Below are 18,721 nucleotides of genomic sequence, written 5' to 3'. Positions count from 1 at the left end.
CATTTCCACGATCCATCTAGGAACATTTTCTTCTTTCCTGCGCTCATTATTTGTTCTGCATTTACCCCTAGCCACCCCTCCCACTGCCCCCGCCACACCCTAAAGAAACCATTAATTTATTTCTTTTTTTTTTAATCCAGTTATTATTTCTATAGATAGATTTACCTATCCCAAATTTCATATACAGAAAAAACATACAAAAGCAAGCAAACTAAAAAACTAACATTAACAGTAATCCAGAGAATATTGAATGATACAGGAAACATCCAAAGAGAGTGAAAAGAAAGTCAACCAGAGAAAAACTCAATTGAAAAGAAAGTAAACAAATTTAAAGTGAGTCAAAAGGGGGAATCAAATGATAGTTAAATTTTAACTTAACTACGTCTGCAGTAATCCACTTTCCCATGCACTCTGCCTGAGAGCAGGCTATTCATATCCCAGGTCAGAGGAAATTCACCAGAGGATTAAACTATGTGTGCACCCTGCAAATGGATTTTGGACTTCCAATGTCAGTTATAGCAGCAGTTCTCAACCTGTGGGTCACGACCCCTTTGAGGATCAAACGACTCTTTCACAGGGGTTGCTTGACTCATAACAGTAGCAAAAGTACAGTTATGAAGTAGCAATGAAAATAATTTTATGGTTGGGGGTCACACAACATGAGGAGCTGTTTTAAAGGGTCTCGGCATCTGGAAGATCGAGAACCACTGGTCTAGAGTCTTCTGCAAATCAGGTGTTCTCAAGTTAAGCTCTGATACCATCCCCTTCTTTGAAGAACCACTAACTTTTATATTAGTTGTTAAGTGCAAATCACAGGTGCCACCCAAAGGCCTCTTAGCTCTTACAGGCAGCAGCATAGCACATCACAGATCAAAGGCCTGGGTTCAAATCCTGTCCCTGCTGCTTGCCAGCCCTTTGAACCTAGGTAAATTATATTCTACTTCTGAGTCTTAATATTTTTCATCCAGGATGTTCCTCAGGATATTGTTTTGTACAGTGTGATCCATTTACAGTTTTTTCCTAGACACCCAAAATTGAGCTTGACACACAGCTATGTTGTATTCAAGGTTGGTTTAGGTTTAGAAAAGCTTCATTTTTAGCAACCACTTTTAATGTATTTTACTGTTGGAAAGTATTCTTTTTGTACTGTACTTAGTATGTTAAGCATGAAATCATGATTTTGGTAACAGATGTAATTAGCAAAATCTAAAGGGCATACTAGAAGAAAATACAGGACATTAGGTTTTATACTTAACTAGGAGAAAGATGTTTTAGATTAAGACACAAAGCACAAAAGCCAAAGGCAAATATATTTGACTGTACCAATATTTAAAACTTCTGTACATTGAGTGATAACACAAATGCAGTAAAAGATATGAAAAAATATCTTTTAATTTGTGACATACATACCCAAACCAAACTCACTGTCATCAAGTTAACTCTGACTCATAGGGGCCCTACAGGACAGGGTGGGACTGTTCTGTGGGTTTCTGAGACTGTAACTTTTTATGGGACTAGGAACCCTTATCTTTCTTCTGAGGATTGGCTGCATTTTCGAACTTCTGACCTTGTTGTAAGCAGCCCAACTCGTAACTCTTGAATGTTTGAAAAAGAAAAGATGTCACTTTGAGGACAAAGGTGCACCCGGGACCCAGACTATGGTGTTTTCAGTTCCCTCCTGCGCATGTGAAAGCTGGGCAATGAATGAGCAAGACTAGAGCTGAATTGATGCCTCTGAATTATGGTTTGGGCAAGAATACTGAATATACAATACATTGTCAGAAGAACAGAGAAATCTGCCTTGGAAGAAGTGTAGCCAGAATGTTCTTTAGAGTGAGCATAGTGAGACTTTGTTTTATGTTCTGTGAACATGTAATGAGGAGGTACCAGTGCCTGAAGAAGGACATAACTGGCTTGGTAAAGTAGAGGGCTAACAAACAAGAGGAAGACGCTTCATGGGATAAATTGACAGAGTGACTGCAACAATAGACACCAACATAGAAATGATTGTGAAGACGGTGCAGGACCAGACAGTGTTTCATTCTGTTCACAAGGTCGCTATGTGACTAAACTGATTCGATAGCACACAACAACAGTCATCTTAAAAACATGTGCATCCTTAACTGTCAATTCCATTTTGAAGTCTCTACTTTAGAAAGGCTACGGTTGGAAAGTGGACTTTGGGGCCAGGGTGTGGTGCCCAATAGACTGGACTGGAAAACACTCCTAATGCCAACAAACAGTCCTTCAACTAACTACAAGGTGGAAGGAGGTTGGGTTGGAAAGGGAGAACTGATTATTAGGATATATGTATATATCACCTCCTCTCTGGGGGATGGACAGCCGAAAAGTGGGTGAAGGGAGATATCGGACAGGGCAAGATATGACAAAATAATAATTTATAAATTATCAAGGGTTCATGAGCAGTGGGGAATGGGGAGGGAGGGGGAAAATGAGCTGATGCCTGGGGCTTAGGTGGAGAGCAAATGTTTTGAGAATGATGAGGGCAATGAATATACAAATGTGCTTTACTCAATTGATGTATGTATGGATTGTGATGAGTTGTATGAACCCCTAATAAAATGATATATATTTTTTAAAGGCCATGGGTGGTAGAGGGTCAGTGGAAAAGACTCCCAATGAAATGAATCGATACAGTGGCTGCAACAAAGAACTCAATCATAATAATGATTCTGAGGCTGATGCAGGGCCCAGCACTGTTCTGTTGCATGCAGGGTCATTCTGAGTCAGAACCAACGCAGTGATACCTGAGAACAAAACCAACCATAGAACTCTTACACCCAGGCACCAAGACACATATAAAAGTGTCTCCCACACAGTGAAAACAATGATGTATTTCTCAGTATGGCAGTCAGCAGGGAAATATTTATCAACAGAGAACTCTCAAAAGGATGAGTTAGATCCATACTGTTTCATTTTTTGAAATCTCTAGACAAGTAGAATGAAAAAAGCCAAGTACAGAAAGATATATTTCACTTACTTAAAAAGAAGGCAGAACTCTATATTCCTGTAATAGTGGAAAGAACACATTTCAAATAGTCCTTGTCTACGGGGAAGGGACTGACATTGGACATCCCAATAAAAGAAGACTTTAGCTTTTTCTTTTCAAAAATAGCCACATGTGTAATGATAAACAAGCTTTTTTTTTTTAATTTAAGGATCATGGCAGCACATAACTGTCAGATCGACTAACTCAAGCGCCTTTCCTACTACTAACAGCAGGGTTTTTCTTATTTTATCCTGCTTCTGAGAGGCAGTGGAATGGAAGGGTATGAGCTTTGGCGTGAGAGCCAAGCTTGAATCCCAGTTCAACCATTGACTTAAACTTTGGGCAGATTCCTTAACCTCACTAACCCTCCAGAAAGGTCCTTATCTACTTCATCGGGTTGTTGTAGGGAGTGCTTCTGCTGACCATCCTATTTCACCATCCCCTTTATTCAAGGGACATCAGTACAAGATCAGAGATGGCTGGGGATGAAATGCTTCAACACAACACACCCGACCTCTAAACCAGGCCTACCAGTCAAGATGGGAGAATGGCAAGATTTAATTTTAGAGGTGCATTAGTGTCAAAAGAAATCAGTTTTATTGGCTTACATATTGCACAATCCAGTAGTTCAATCACATCAAGAATAAATGTGCAGTCATCACCACAGTCAGTTTCAGAACATTTTCTTTGTTCTGTACTCAGTGTTATCACTCCCATTTCCCCTCGGCCTCCCCTGCCGTAACCTTAAGGAACTATGAACCCCTATAGCTAGATTTGCCTAGTTTGGGTCTCACTTACTAAGTAAGATAAAGAGTATAATAAAATAAAACTAACAACAATAACAAAGTAAAACAGACAAAACCTCAATCGAACAGAAAGCAGGAAAATTTAAAACTTGAACAAATTTAAAATGAGTCAAAAGGGAGATCAAATGATTTTCAGAGTCCACACATAGATTCCCTCTGATCATAGTTGAGGGACGGGAATAGACTTCTTATCAGATAGAAAACATTGTAAAGTCGATTATGGCAGATTTAGTTAGGTTTAAATGTAATATCTTATCATTTTGATATCCCTTTTGACCCATTTTAAAGTTGTTTCAGTTACAAAAAAAGTAAAATCCACATGGATGAAGCCTCTGGTGACTCCCCTCTGACCATGGACCAGGGGTAGGAATAGCCTTGCAGATCACGCAGAGGGCGCTGGGAAGTCGCTTACTGCAGATGGAATGAGGTGTATGAACTCGCGAAATCACTGAGACGAGCATTCTGTAAAGAGTTACAGCCCCAGAAACCCAATAGGACAGGCTGCTATGAGTTGGAATTGATTCAGTGGCAATGAGAGAGAGAGGGGGGGGGGGCAGATGGTCTCTGTGAGTACTTGTACCTTGATGATAAAATATCATATTATGTTAGTAAATTGTCAATAATACTTGCAGCTTCTAAACATTTTCCATGACTAGGTTTTCAGGTGGTGGATTAACAGAGCTACTACTTCTGGTATCTGAGATCACCATTTTCATTTAGCTCAACAGACATCTATTTATTAGTATCATAATAGTAATTCACATGAGTGTTTTTTCAGTGACACTAGTTGATTCTAGAGTAAAGACCCTGTTGCGAACCTAGAAGTATGTGGCTGAAACCCACCAGCTGCTCCACGGAAGGAATATCTGACAGTCTACTTCCATAAAATGATTTACAACTTTGGAAGCCATATGGGACAGTTCTACTCTAATAATAAAATAACAACAAACCAAACCAAACCAGGAGTGGTCTAACTAATATTGTAAATGGAAATTCTAGGCCCCTCAAGCAAAAATTCCCAAACAGGATTCCTTACTATTTAATTGTGAAATAAACAGCTAAGCCTTTGATGGTATTTATGTTTGGGAAGACAGTAAAAAGAAATAGTTTTGGACTTTCCCCATATAAACTAGAGCCTCCCAAGTAATTATCAGTTAGTTAATAAGCAAATGCTTCCCACAAGTTTAGAGGGTATAGCTGAAATGAATATGATTATATGTATAGTAGTACGTGTGTAGTAGGGTTTTACAAGGCCCAAGAATCCTTGAAGATAATCTGTAAATAGCCTTGGCTGAATGTCTCGAACTTTAAGTAAGTGGGTGGGGGCTAGAGTACGTTGGTCTTTTGGTATCCATTAGCATATTGTGGGTTTTGCAATGTACATAATAATAACAATGAAACTAAAAATCATGGCTAATATGGAGAGGCTTCAAAAAGTTGTGGGAAAATGGAGTTAATAGACTATGGAATTTTTCCATGAACTTTCTGAAGCCCGCTCATGTGTATTAAGCACATACTATGTGCCAAGGGCCCTGGTGTAGTGGTTACACGTTGGGCTGCTCACCACAGGTAAGCATTTCAAAACTACTAGCTGCTCTTCTGGAAAAAGATGAGGCTTCTACTCCCATAGAGTTCTAGTCGTATAGAAGAAGCACACCAGCCTGTGCGATCACGAGGTATCAGGCATCAAAGAACAAACTATCATATCATTGTGAATGAGGGGGAGTGTAGATTGGCGACCAAAAAGCCCATCTGTAAGCAACTGGACATCCCTTACAGAAGGGTCGCGGGGAGGATACGAGCCAGTCAGGGTGCAGTGTACTAACAATGAAACATAGAACTTTCCTCTAGTTCTTAAATGCTTCCTCCCCACTAATATCATGATCCCAATTCTATCTTACAAATCTGGCTAGACAAGAGGATGTACACTGGTACAGCTAGGAACTGGAAGCAGGGAATCCAGGACAGATGATCCCTTTAGGACCAGTGCTGAGAGTGCCGATACTGGGAGGGTGGAGCGAAGGTGGGGTTGATAGGGGGAACTGATCACAAAGCTCGTGCTTCCCTCTGAGTTAGTGCTAGGGTCACTATGTTAGAAGGGATGTGATGGCAGTGAGTTTGGTTTTGGTTTGGCACTTGTGTTTCACGTAGATTTTCAGTTCAGCCTGGTGAGTTATAACTACTCAGCTCCCACAGTGAGCCTAAGACACGATAACTGGACCTAAGTGTAGATTGCAAGACAATAGAGCTGTGTTGGTGCCCTTTGGAAAGCTGACTCCCAGTCTTGCTGTGGAAGTCCCAGCAAAGCAAAGAGGGAAAGCTGATCAGAACTGGCGTTCCTTCCTTCCTCTCTCAGAGGGCAGCCAAGGTGCCCGCTATCGCTGCCCTCAGGGCTGCAGGTGCGCTGATTTTTCTCGTCTTTAATCATTCACATAAATTAAAGCCTATTCCTTTGCATTTAAGAAATAATATAAAACAACACCTTCTGTGTTTTATGACCATGCAAGAGCTTTGAACTTTTGTCTCATTGAAGTTTGATAAACTGCAAGGATTTTCCCGGCCTTGGTGGTGCACTTAACCACAGAGGGAACGTTGGCCCAAGAAAGAACTGCAGGTGAAGGAAACCACCCGGGAGTAGCAATTAGAGAGCCTCCCCACTTTAGGCTGGTCTGCGATTTCACACTGGCAGGGACCCCCTGCCTCTGCACAAGGGCCTTCTCTTCCCCCAACACCCTCTGCCTGGAAAGAGCAGCGGTGCTGTCTGTGCCTACTTTGTGTACTTGGGGTGGGTGGGGTGAACTTTGAAACTTGGGGACAAGTTCTAACTGCACACAGATGCTGATGGGCATACACAGCACTCTGCAGGTGGGGACAGGACACACACATACCTGTACTTTCACATATGCACCAATAGGCTACATCACTCAGGTGAGCTTAGTATCGGCATAGTCAATCTTGTGGTCTGTGTGTATTGAAGGTGGTTACTTCCACAGCTGACCTGGAAGTACTAGCTATGAAGCCAGTTGGTAGAGTGCTAAGATCCCAGACTCTTAGTATTAGTGTTCCAACTCTTAGTTGGAACAAGCCCGTGTTCCAACTCTGGCTACTCGTCTTGATCTTGAATTGCTTATTTACATTCTCCAAGTCTCAGCTCTTCATGTGTAAGATGGAAATGAAACACACATAACCTAGCTCGCAGAATTGTGGTGAGGGTTAAATGAAATAATGTGTGTCAAACCATTAGCACACTATGTAGCACATTGTTGGTCAGTAAGCTACACAGGGAGATATTCACAAAGGTAGCTGTTAGGCTGATGATTGTGGTTATAGGTTATATTAAATTTTACGCATCGGGTTGACAGATGAGTTAAACCAGAACTGTATAGTCCTTTATTATTATTACCATTGGATCAAAAGTCTCTTTTCCAGAAAATTCCCCCTTTTTTTTTCTAGGAGAACAGAAGTACTTTGATTTTAACTGCTTTGAAAATCTTTCTCCTGTGAAGGGTTTTCACTGACTTTCAGAACCTGAGCTAGGAACGAAAAGCAGCTTCATTTTCTTCTAAGTGGAGCTCTTTTATTTCCACCGAAAACAGCAAGAAAGCAATCCTGTGCTCCCTTAAGTAGTACTAAGTCAGAAAAGTCCACATAGCCCAAGGAAGGAGTCTTAGTAAACACTGGTAAGTGAGTTCAAAAAACCAGTCGATTCCACTTCCTAGGGACCCAGTAAGTCAGAGTAGATGCAGATCAGGACATTGTCCTCTTACTAGAGTGGCTGGTAGGTTTGAACTACCAGCCTTTTGGTTGGCAGCCAAGCACTTAACTATTGTGTGGCCAGGGCTTTTGGGATAGAAGTGAAGGAGACCATAGAGCTGAAAAGAAGATCTGAATGGTAGTCTGGCCATTTTCCTTTCCAATGTAATATGTACTTAATTATGAATGATATTTTGAAAACAATGTCACATTCACCTTCAGTTGTGGCTATTTCTCAGGGAGATCATTTCCATTAGTGAAGCACTGATTTTATTGCCACATCTTTTTGAGTGGTTGGGGAATGTTGGCAGTGGCTAGTAGATGTTAGTTTGGGCACCCACTCATACAAACAATACATTTATAGTTTATATGTTCATTATGTATATGGAATTAACAGCATAGAGGCATGTCATTCATCTGGGCTGTAACCAGAAACTCTAACCCACTGCCATGGAGTCAATTCCCAGGCACAGCAGTCCTATAGCACAGAGCAGAACTGCTCCACGGGCTCTTGGGGGCTGTCCATCTGTACAGAAGCAGACTACCTCATCATACTCCCCTGAAGGGGCAGATAGATTTGAATGGCTGACCCTGGTGATGAGCAGCCCAACCTTGCCCCTAAGGCTCCATCTGGGCTACTCACTCTCACTGCCATCGAGTCAATGACAACTTATAGCAGACCCTGTGGGACATGGTAGGATTGCCTGGAGGTTTCGAGACTGTCACTTTTCAGGAGTGGGCTGGAGCAAGTGTGAAACCTCAGCTGGAATGTCAAAAGGAGACTGGGCTTACGTTAATATACTTTGCCTTACAAGCTTCACTAGACTATCAGGGCTTGAGGAACAGTTGGTGAAGCACCCATTCTCATAAAGTGGGGGTAACTCTCATATCTTCTTGAGGGATGAAAACTATGATCAAGAGGCAAATGACATCCTTGGCAGCCACTTCATGGAATTGCTTTTTGGCAAGATATTTATCACTCTGGGTTTTCTTGATCTTACTTACTGCTCCAGAAGAAAGTTATTTCCAGATTTATCGTGGATGGCAGATGGAAACACTGAGTTGGATGCTTCTGTGTGAATTGTACCAGGATATCATTTTCATATCTAAAGATGAAACTCAGGCCAGGGGCACAAGCATTGTTGAGCACCTGCTGTAGAATCAGTTCTGGCTTACGCCCTTTACTGAGGTTATGCGTCATTTAATGACACCATCAACCCTTTGAGATAGACTTTTAAGAAAACTAATTATCAAGCATGTACAATGTCTAGGCACTTTAGTGTTTTACATGTCTCATCTAATTTAATTCTCACAACCCTATTATGTAAACACTGCCCATCTCTCAAGGAGCCCTGCTGGTGTTGAGCTGCAAGGTTCAGCAGTTCAAATATACCAGCAGCTCTGCGGGAGTAGGATGGAGTAGGTTTCTGCTCCCATACAGATTTGCAGTCTAAGAAACCCAAAGGGGCACACTGAGTCAGAATCAACTTGATGCCAGTGAGTTTTTCTGAACCCTTCTGTCAGTGTGTTGTGTGGGTTGGTTGCTGTGGTGCTAGAAGCTATGCCATACTGGTATCTCAAATGCCAGCAGGAAATATGTCAGTGGAGCCTCCAGTCTAAGACACACTAGGAAGGAAGGACCTGGTGATCAACTTCTGAAAACACTGGCCGCTGTGACCCTGTAAACAGCATCAGGGCACTGCTGGGAGATGAACCTCTGGTTTGAAGGCATGAAAATACACAGAGGCTAGCACTGTGGGCCCAAACATACAATTGTGAAGATGCTGCACACCTAGGCAGTGCTTCATTCTGTTGTACAACTCAACAGTACCCAACACCACCGTACACATTCGTATCCCCATTTTATAATGAAGAAACAGACCTGCAGAGTAATTTGTTCAAGGTCACACAGCTAGAAAGTGGTGGTAGGACTGAGACTAGAATTCAAGTCTATGGGAACTCCAGAACTCAAGTTCTTAACCAGTAGTTCTTGAACCACAGGTGCATAAGAAGCACCCAGGCTGCTTGCTTGTTTAAAGACCCCCAGTTAGAACTTCAGGTTACTCAGTGTGGGATGGGCCTAGAAATCTAGTTGAGCAACTCCAGGTGATTGTGATCAAGTGGCTGGTTATTTTATTGTTTGGATCTGGCATAATCAGTATTTATTTTTTGTTAACATCAGCATATGTTGCTGTTGTTGTTAAGTGCTGTCAAGTCGATTCTGAATCATAGCAAGCCTATGCACATCCCCCAAATTTTATGGTTATCCCATTATTGTTGCCTCTGTGTCAATCCAGCTTGTCAATAGCCTTCCTCTCTCTTGCTGCCTATGATGTCATTCTGCAGGGCTTGGTCTCTTGATAACATGTCCAAAGTACGTGAGAAAAAGTCTCACCATCATAGACTCTAAGGAACATTCTGGTTGTACTTCTTCCAAGACAGATTTCTTTGTTCTTTAGTTTCTTATTTCTTTTATTTTCTTTATTTATTTTTAATCATTTTATTGGGGACTCTTATAGCTCTTATCACAATCCATATATACATACACTGTGTCAAGTATATTTGATTTTTTATTTATTTGTTTTTAAATCATTTTATTGCTGGCTTGTACAATGGTTATCATAATCCATCCATCTACCCATTGTGTCAAGCACATTTGTACATATGTTGCCATCATCATTTTCAAAGTATTTTCTTTCTACTTGAGCCCTTCATATCAGCTCCTCATTTTCTCCCCGTCCTCCTCTCTCCCTCATGAACCCTCGATAATTTTTTTTCATGTCTTACACCAACCCCTGTCCCTCTTCACCCACTGTTCTGTTGTCCATCCCTTGGAAGGGGGTTAAGGTAGGTAGTTTATTGTGCCAACCTGGCCGATAAACACATGTGGGATTAATTGAAGGGTGGAGGGTTAAATGGCTCAGTGAGCCTCGCCTTTCTAGTTCTCAGGTCTCTTGCTTTCTGATGGTTGGACCAGCGTGTAGCTGCCTTAGCCAGTTCCCTGCTTTAGCTGCAAGGCTCACTTCTTGCAAGACATCCTTTAGGAGAAGCCACATGGACCTACCCCGATGCAGCCCTTGGTGCTGGAGCAACCGTGTGGAGACCCCTGCCAGCGCTGAGATGCTTACACATTCACTGATTCGGCTTTCTTCCTGCATTCAGCATCATTGTGTCTGTTTTGTGAGGTGGCGGAGGACTTTGTGGATTGGTGTTGGACATATGGGTTAATGTTGGACTTGTGGGCTTGGGCAGCACTGGGTTGGGGTGTTTTCTTGATGCTCACTTACCTTTATATAAAACTCTCTCTTATACATGAGTTTCTGTGGATTTGTTTCTCTAAAGTACCCAGACTAACACAGGGGTTATATGTAAATCATTGTGATCAGTTCACCCTTTCTCCCCCCACCTTCCCCTTTCCCTCCCTCCTGGTATTGCTACTCTTATTATTGGTCCTGAGGGATTTGTCTGTCCTGGATTCCCTGTGCTGCGAGGTCTATCTGTAGCAGTGTACATGTCCTGGTCTAGTCAGATTTGTAAGGTAGAATAGAGGTCATAATAGTGGGGAAGAAGAAGCATTATAGAACTAGAGGAAAGTTGTGTGTTTCATCAGTGCTATACTGCACCCTGGCTGGCTCGTCTCTTCCTTGTAACCTTTCTGAGAGGGGATGTCCAATTGTCTATAGATGGGCTTTGGGTCTCCACTCCATGCTCTCCCTCATTCACATTAAAATTCAGTGGGTCTCCACTCCACACACCCCCCTGCCATTCACATTGGAATGATTTTGTTCTGGGTCTTAGATGCCTGATACCTGATCCTGCCGACATCTCATGATCACACAGGCTGGTGTGCTTCTTCCATGTGGGTTTTGTTGCTTCTCAGCTTTTTATCTTCAAACCTTTAAGACCCCAGATAGCCAGGCACCATCAACTTTCTTCACCACATTTGCTTATGCACACATTTTGTCTTCAGCGATCATGTCAGGAAGGTGAGCATCACAGAATGCTGGATTATTAGAATAAATTGTCCTTGCATTGAGGGAGTACTTGAATAGAGAGCCAATGTTCGTCTGCTGTCTGGTAGAATTTTTCAGGCCGTGGCAGAACTTTTAAGACCGTGGCTCTTAGTCACCTTTCAGGTCTGGAACTGAATTCATCCTTTTCTCCAATGATATAAAAGGCAGCTGTACACATGAACTTATCAAGATGGAGTACACAGAAATTAAATTGATTACATCTGCTCATTTTTTGAGGTCTGCCAAGATGGTACTACAAGAATTCTTTGTGAAATCTTTCTTCACTAGACTTGCCTCCTTAGACTTCTTTTTTGTCTCTGAGCTCAAATAACTTTGGTGGCAAATGCTATTTTTTTCTCTCTCTCAGACACTGCTTGAATTTGATGATGAAAGCTAATTCAGTGAAATTTTTCTCCATTCCTAAAACCTCTTTTTCAAATTCTTGACCTCAGCCCTGCTTGGTGGTCCACGTGGAGAGAGAGGGCGGGGAAGGAGGATAAGGGGAAAGGGAACAGGGGAGTGAGGACAGGAGAGGAGAGGGGGAACCGATGAGAGGTCAGTGGAGGAGCCAAGAGCAACTTTTATTTATTTTAATAAATAATTTTATTGGTGGCTCTTATAGCTCAGAGAATTCCATATATCAATTGTTTCAAGCATAGTAGTACCTATATTGCCATCATTTCCAAAACATTTTCTACTTGAGCCTCTTTGTATCAGATCCTCTTTTCTCCCTCCCACCCTTGTGAACCCTTGATAATTTAGAAATTATTTTAATTTTCATATTTTACACCATCCACTCACTGTCTTCCTTCACCCACATTTCTGTTATTCGTTCTGGGTTGGATTTGTACGTCGATTGTTGCGATTGGTTCTCCCCACCTTTCCCCTACCCTCATGGTATCGCTATTCTCATTATTGGTCCTGAGGGGTTTATCTTCCCTGGATTCTGTATGTTGAGAGCTCTTATCTGTACCTGTGTACATGCTCTGGTCAAGCCAGATTTGTGAGACAGAACTGGGGTCGTGATGGTGGTGTTGGGGGGATGGGCAGAAGCATTAAAGAAGTAGAGGAAGGCTGTGTTTCATTGGTGCTATACTGCACCCTGGCTGGCTCATCCCTTCCTTGTGACCCTTCTGTGAGGGAATGTCCAGTTGGCTACAGATGGGCTTTGGGTCTCCATTCTGACTCCCCTCATTTGCATCAAAATGGCTGTTTGTTTGGCGTCTTCTGATGCCTGATACCTGATCCTGTCAACACCTCGTGATCACAGTGATCACACGGGTTGGTGTGCTTCTTCCATATGGGCTTTGTTGCTTCCCTGCTGCATGGCTGCTTGTTTAACTTCAAGCCTTTAAGACCCCACATGCTATATCTTGTAATACCCAAGCACTATCAGCTTTCTTTACCACATTGGCTTATACACCTATTTTGTCTTCAGCGATCATGCTGGAAAGGTGAGCACCACAGAATGCAAGCCGACTGTTTTTTCATGCTTCGAGAAACCATTAAACTATGTTGACTTCTACCTGTGTTAAGGGGAAACCAGGTGCAGATGATTAAGAAAGTGCTTTCAATGACAGAGCCACAATTCAAACCCCACTCTCAAACTTACTGCCATTGAGTTGATTCTGAGTCATGGTCACCTTATGTGGGGTTTCCAAGGCTATAAATCTTTATTTAAAGCACATTGTAGCCTCTTTACTTTCTGCTGCAGAGAGGCTGGTAGGTGTGAACTGCTGACCTTGTGCCAACACTTAACCTGACAGCACCTAGGCCTGCCTTTATAATGCAAACCCATGATTACTTGACAGACATATTTTCCAGTAATAATCAATATAGAAAACATGATTGCTCATAAATTGAGTTACACATATTTCATGGTCTTATTACCCTATTTATATAAGGTTAATAACTTCTGTGTATACCAACATTGAAAGTCCTTACTTTATCCATTGACTTTATCAGTAAAAATAATTTTTTTTTTAAAGAATACCTTTCTTTACAACCACATCATCTACAGTTCAGGTGTGGAGTCCCAGACTCTCTGAGATCCACTTCTGAGGTGTGCAGGAGAGTGGAAGCATCATGAGGCGAGACCTTCCAGGTGTAGATGCTAAATGATGCTAGAGATTCTCTTGAGCCTGCTTTAATAACATATCAGTAGTTCCCAAAGTAGGTTGATACCACCAAGGGGCTGCTGGAAAGGCAGATGCCTATATTTTATTCTGGATTATAGGCTGTCATACAAAAGTTGTAACGGCCAATGGGGGTGCTGCGTTTTTTGTTGTTGGTTTTTTTGGATTTCTTTTTTCCTGAAAAGGGGGTGGAAGGTCAGGTAAGTTTGGGAATTTGTGACCTAGACCTTAGTTCCCAAATTTGGCTGATCATTGGAATCACCTGAGAGTCTGGTAAAACTACAGGTCCCTGGGCTCCTCCCCCTAGAGATTCTAATTCATTAGGTTGCACTTGGAGTTTGGGGAGCTGTAGTTGCATGAGCTCCCAGGCAATTCCAATGATCAGCCAAGTTTGAGAGCCTCAGACCTAGATGAAGAATGAAGGGTTGGTGCTGAAACTAGCAGTCAGTCAGCAGTAAATCACGTTCTACCCCATCTCCCGTTCTATCTGTTGAAACCCTAACTCAAGGCCACAAAGACTGGTTTGTCCGTGCTACTATACCTGCTTCCTAATGTGCCACCACCTCAAGGGACTCCCTCCTGAGATGAGGACTTTTGTGTCTTTCCCTCTCTCACTTTCTTTCCCTCTTGCTTGTAGCTCAGCGACATGTGCTCACATACATGGAGGATGCCGTGTGCCAGCTGCTAGAGAACAAGGAAGATATTAGCCAATACGGCATTGCCAGGTTCTTCACTGAATAGTAAGTACTCGAATGCTTTGCCAGTGGGGTGAGCCCAGACAAGGGACTTGGAAGCAGGGCGGGTGGGTCATGATCGGAGTGGGGCAATGCTGGTTGGGTCATGGCAGTGAAGGCTTAGTTTGGGTGCCTTGGTTGAGGGTTGCGCAGACATGTTTTGGAACATGCCTGTGACGCAGCTAGTTCTGTCCAGCCATCTGCCATGCGGATGGTTAGGACTGCACTAGCTCAGCAACTGCTTCCTTGATCTAGTAGATCGCTCGCTTTACGTCCCTCTGATGATGTGCAGCTTTTGCTTACTCAGCATACTCTCCCTGGCTTCCTTCAGTGTGTGTTGTTTTCATCTGTGTTGTTCATGGTTCGCTTCGCTCATGGAAATGGTTTCCTCTGCAATCTTCTGTCTACAGGTAGTCTCAATCGTTTAATCATTTAAGAATCATTTTAGAGGCAGAACATCTTTCCTAGCTATTCTCTGGAGGCTCGTATTTCTTTGTAAAGCACATTTTTGGGGTAAGAAAGTCAAAATGATTACTGCTGTAGTATTTTTAAAATACCAAAAATACATACAACTGTTTTTAGGCTGAATGATATTGTCTCTCTGAAAACACCTTGAGCCTTTTTCAAAGGCTTTGCTGAAGAAATACAAAGCTTTTTTTTTTTTTTAAACTTCCAGCACTAGTCATTTGGATTCTCCTTTTTTGCTGGTTCACTAGGGCTATTATGAGAAAGGAAGGGTAACCTCATACAGGATTCCATTTAAAATGAATCATGAACTCCAATCTATCCTCTTTGAAAATAGACTTTTTCCTTGATATTCCTCAGAGTCTCCTTGGAGATCAGATGGCTGTTCTAATGGCTTCCACTTGAGTTGCTATTGGGAATTTTTGGCGCTCCCTACCCCTTTTTCTGATCTCTAGGTCTTGTAAATAAAATCTGGGTTTCTTACAGATCAGAATTTCTAATTCATAGGGAAAATGGGATTTGTGGGAGCACAGCTGGGCCTTTCCCCCACCATATTCTAAAGAAGATGAAGTAGAGCAAGGCATCGTGCTTGTTCGCATGGTGTGTGTGGGCTGTAGCAAATGAGGTGGGCAGGGAATAAAGACTGAGATTGAATAGCCTTGCTTGCTTTTACAGAACTGACAAGCCTGGAGGTTAAATTTCTAGGCCATTTAATCCATACCAGCACTCTTGTGGCTCCTTGCCAAGTGAAATATGACTCTTCTGGGGGTAATGCTTCTTCTTGGCTTTTTTCTTTTTCCAATTTAAATCTTTTCCCTCCCCAAACTCCTTGATATGTTTCTTCCCTAGTACAGTAGTCCTGCAGGGCAGGCATTATTTCTTCATCGTTATAGTCCCAGTGCCTGCCACCATGCTTAACAGACAGCAAGACATTTTTGGTAAATATCTGTTGACTCTCCTGCTGAATCTATATTTGTAAGTTACTGTGTGTGATTTATTCTTTTTTATTTTAGGGGAGAGCACGAACGTAGTCCCCCACTACCACAAATTATGCAGTCGAGTTTCCCACATTTGGGGAAAATATGATTTATTCTTATTCTCATCTTACTAGTGATGACTTTTGCCTGTTCCCCCCCTTTTTTAATTCTTTTTGATAAAGCCCTGCATTATGCCATGAGATCTGTAGACTATGTGTGTAGCAAGAGGCAATTCCACCAGGCAGTGCAACTGATACCGAACTCCAAAAAGCCAAGAATAAGTCTTTATAGCAGCTTTAAAATGCCATTGGCCGTCACATCTATCAATCAGTGAACTGTTGAAAAAAAAAATCTTAAGATTTTTCCACAGAGCTGATAGAAATCTAGTTGCCAAGTGAGCTGTTTCTTATCTCCAGGAAATGAAAAATGACACAATGTATGTGAGTGACACATACTTGATACTCCTGTAACTCTAGAAAGCAGATTGGCTTGGGGAACCAGTCATTTTGTGAAGCTAAAAAAGAGGCTAATAAGATAAAAGACCTAAGAGATGAAGATGTATGGTGGAACAGGAAGTAGTATTTGGTCAACAAGACCTACATGGTAGAAGCTTCTTATTTTGACTCTGACTTTGATTTATTTTGTGAAAATCCTTGTCTTTGGGGGCTCAGTTTTGTGCAGATTCAAAGGAGAGGTGAAATGAAAGGAAAAGTGCAGGACCCTCAGAAGAACTTCATAGTTCTAGTTAGAACTTTGGGAGAATTCCTCATTTTGTCTGGGCCTTAGCTATGTCAGCTTAGACGTTCGTATGAGAAAGCCATAAAGAGAGATCAAAGCCACTGCCATCGAGTCCATCCTGTCTCATAGCGACCGTAACGGACAGGCTAGAACTGCCCCCAAATAGTTTCCCCAGCTTTACACAAGCAGACTGCCTGTCTTTCTTCCACAGAGAAGCTGGTGGGTTGGAGCCACCAACCTTTTGGTTAGTAGCCAAGTATTTTAGCCACTACAGCACTGGATCTTCAAGCCTTAAATCCTAATAACAATAGTAGTACAATTATATGTTATAACAGGCCACTAAAGCAGTTCTACGAGATAGGTATTACTCTTACCTTTATTTTATGAATGAGGAAAGTAAGGCTCAGAAGGGTCAAAAACAAACAAAATCCCAATTTCTTCAAATTCTTAAGTGACAGAGTAAAGTCTGGTTTGGTCACTTATTTACCACTTCAAGTCACTGACCTGCCCAATGTTGCTGGAGGCCTCTCCAGATACTATTTTGAGATATTGTCTAGCTATGATTTCTACAGTTCTTTTAATTCTTCCTTATGAACTGCATTCGGCAAAGCTTATTTCATTGCCATGTGTATGACCTCCCCAGATAATATTTTGACATCTCATCTAGCTATAATTTCTACAGTACTTTGAATTCTTCTTTATGAACTGTATTCTACAACTGTTATCCCATTGCTTTATCTACTGACCTCAGTTGATGGTCTTTTAAATTTAAGTGTTTAGTATTAACCTGTGGAGGGGTGTCGTTGAAACTGGCCCTACCCAACAAGAAGCATGTTTACTTACTTATACATACATACATACATACATACATACATACATACATGTGAACGACATACTTTCCACTCTCAAGTTTACACCTTGATGTGTGTTCTTACCTCAAATGATGTAGTGGGTGGGGAAAGGCGGGTTTGGTTTATCTTTAAGTGATGATAACGGTAGTCTTTGAAATTGCCTTTGGAAAGCTTTTCTGCTGGTTTTCATCTTGGCTCGGCTTGCCCTCTCACCTGTGCTGTCACTCCTTGGTTTTGGGTGTTTTCCAACACGTCAGTGATTGTTCGTGCAAATCTGGATAAGATGTAAGACACGAGAAGCTGAGCTTTACTGTGTGTTATGTCTGCAGGACGGTGAGCTATGGAGATCACATTCCTCTGGCCTCTCTTGAAAGAAGGCTCCGAAACCCCAGAGGCCTTCCTTTGATGTTGTATGCAACCTCTGCCTCTGAGTGTTGTCCTTTAACCAGTGGAAAGTGAAAGAAAGGCCTCTTTAGACATGCTGCTCTAAGAATAGACTGAGTGTCAATGCCTGGTCAGGACCTCTGAAGAAATCTGCCCAAAGAAAGGGGCTAGTGGAGCTGTCACTTGGAAACCATAGCACAGTGGGACCAGGGTCTGTGGTGAAGATAAAATGAGAAATGCAGCTTTCAAAGATATTGGAAAATAACAATGAGAGAAACCCAGGCTGAAATCTGAGGATTCCTATCAGAATTGGGATCCATTCCTCACATGCTAAATTGGTAGTTATAACACTGTGGCGTCGGGGAGCCTGACCGCCACATACAAATATAGAAAGGAATAGTACTCTAGGGGCTTGGTTGGTGGGCCTGGGAGAGCCTGTTCTCATGCTCACATATCTTGTCTTTGTTTTTCTAATGATGATTATAACTTCTTGGTGAAGTTTTCATGATGTCCATTTGGTTGTAAGGAGAAGTACACAGATTACCTTCATTGACAGAGATTTATTTAAGGATACACAAGAGAACATATCTTAGCTAGATGGCCACTTGTTTAACTTCAAGACTATAAGAACCCAGACGCCCTATCTTTACATAGCCAAGCACCATCCGCTTTCTTCACCACATTTGCTTATGTACCCATTTTGTCTTCAATGATTGTGCCAGGAGGGTGAGCATCACAGAATGCCTGTTTGTTAGAACAAAGTGTTCTTGCATTGAGGGAGAGTATGAGCAGAGGCCTGAAGCTGTCCACTACCTCAGTGTAATGCCATATAAATACATGTACATAGGCCAATAC

General features: G+C 42.0%; 1 protein-coding gene across 2 annotated transcripts in view; it reads left to right on the top strand.

Moving 5' to 3' along the window:
* Positions 1-18,721, top strand: part of CSTPP1 (centriolar satellite-associated tubulin polyglutamylase complex regulator 1) — a 205,836-nt gene that overhangs the window by 57,118 nt on the left and 129,997 nt on the right. For both annotated transcript variants that reach the window (XM_075545770.1, XM_075545771.1), the window contains exon 2: positions 14,355-14,457. In XM_075545770.1, coding sequence (XP_075401885.1) covers positions 14,355-14,457 — 103 coding nt within the window. The remainder of the gene's footprint in view (positions 1-14,354; positions 14,458-18,721) is intronic.

This window comes from Tenrec ecaudatus, chromosome 4, assembly GCF_050624435.1.
Source record: "Tenrec ecaudatus isolate mTenEca1 chromosome 4, mTenEca1.hap1, whole genome shotgun sequence".
Lineage (NCBI taxonomy): Eukaryota > Metazoa > Chordata > Mammalia > Afrosoricida > Tenrecidae > Tenrec > Tenrec ecaudatus.
Note: the sequence above shows the minus strand (reverse complement) of the source record. Positions and strands in the feature narration are given on the sequence as shown.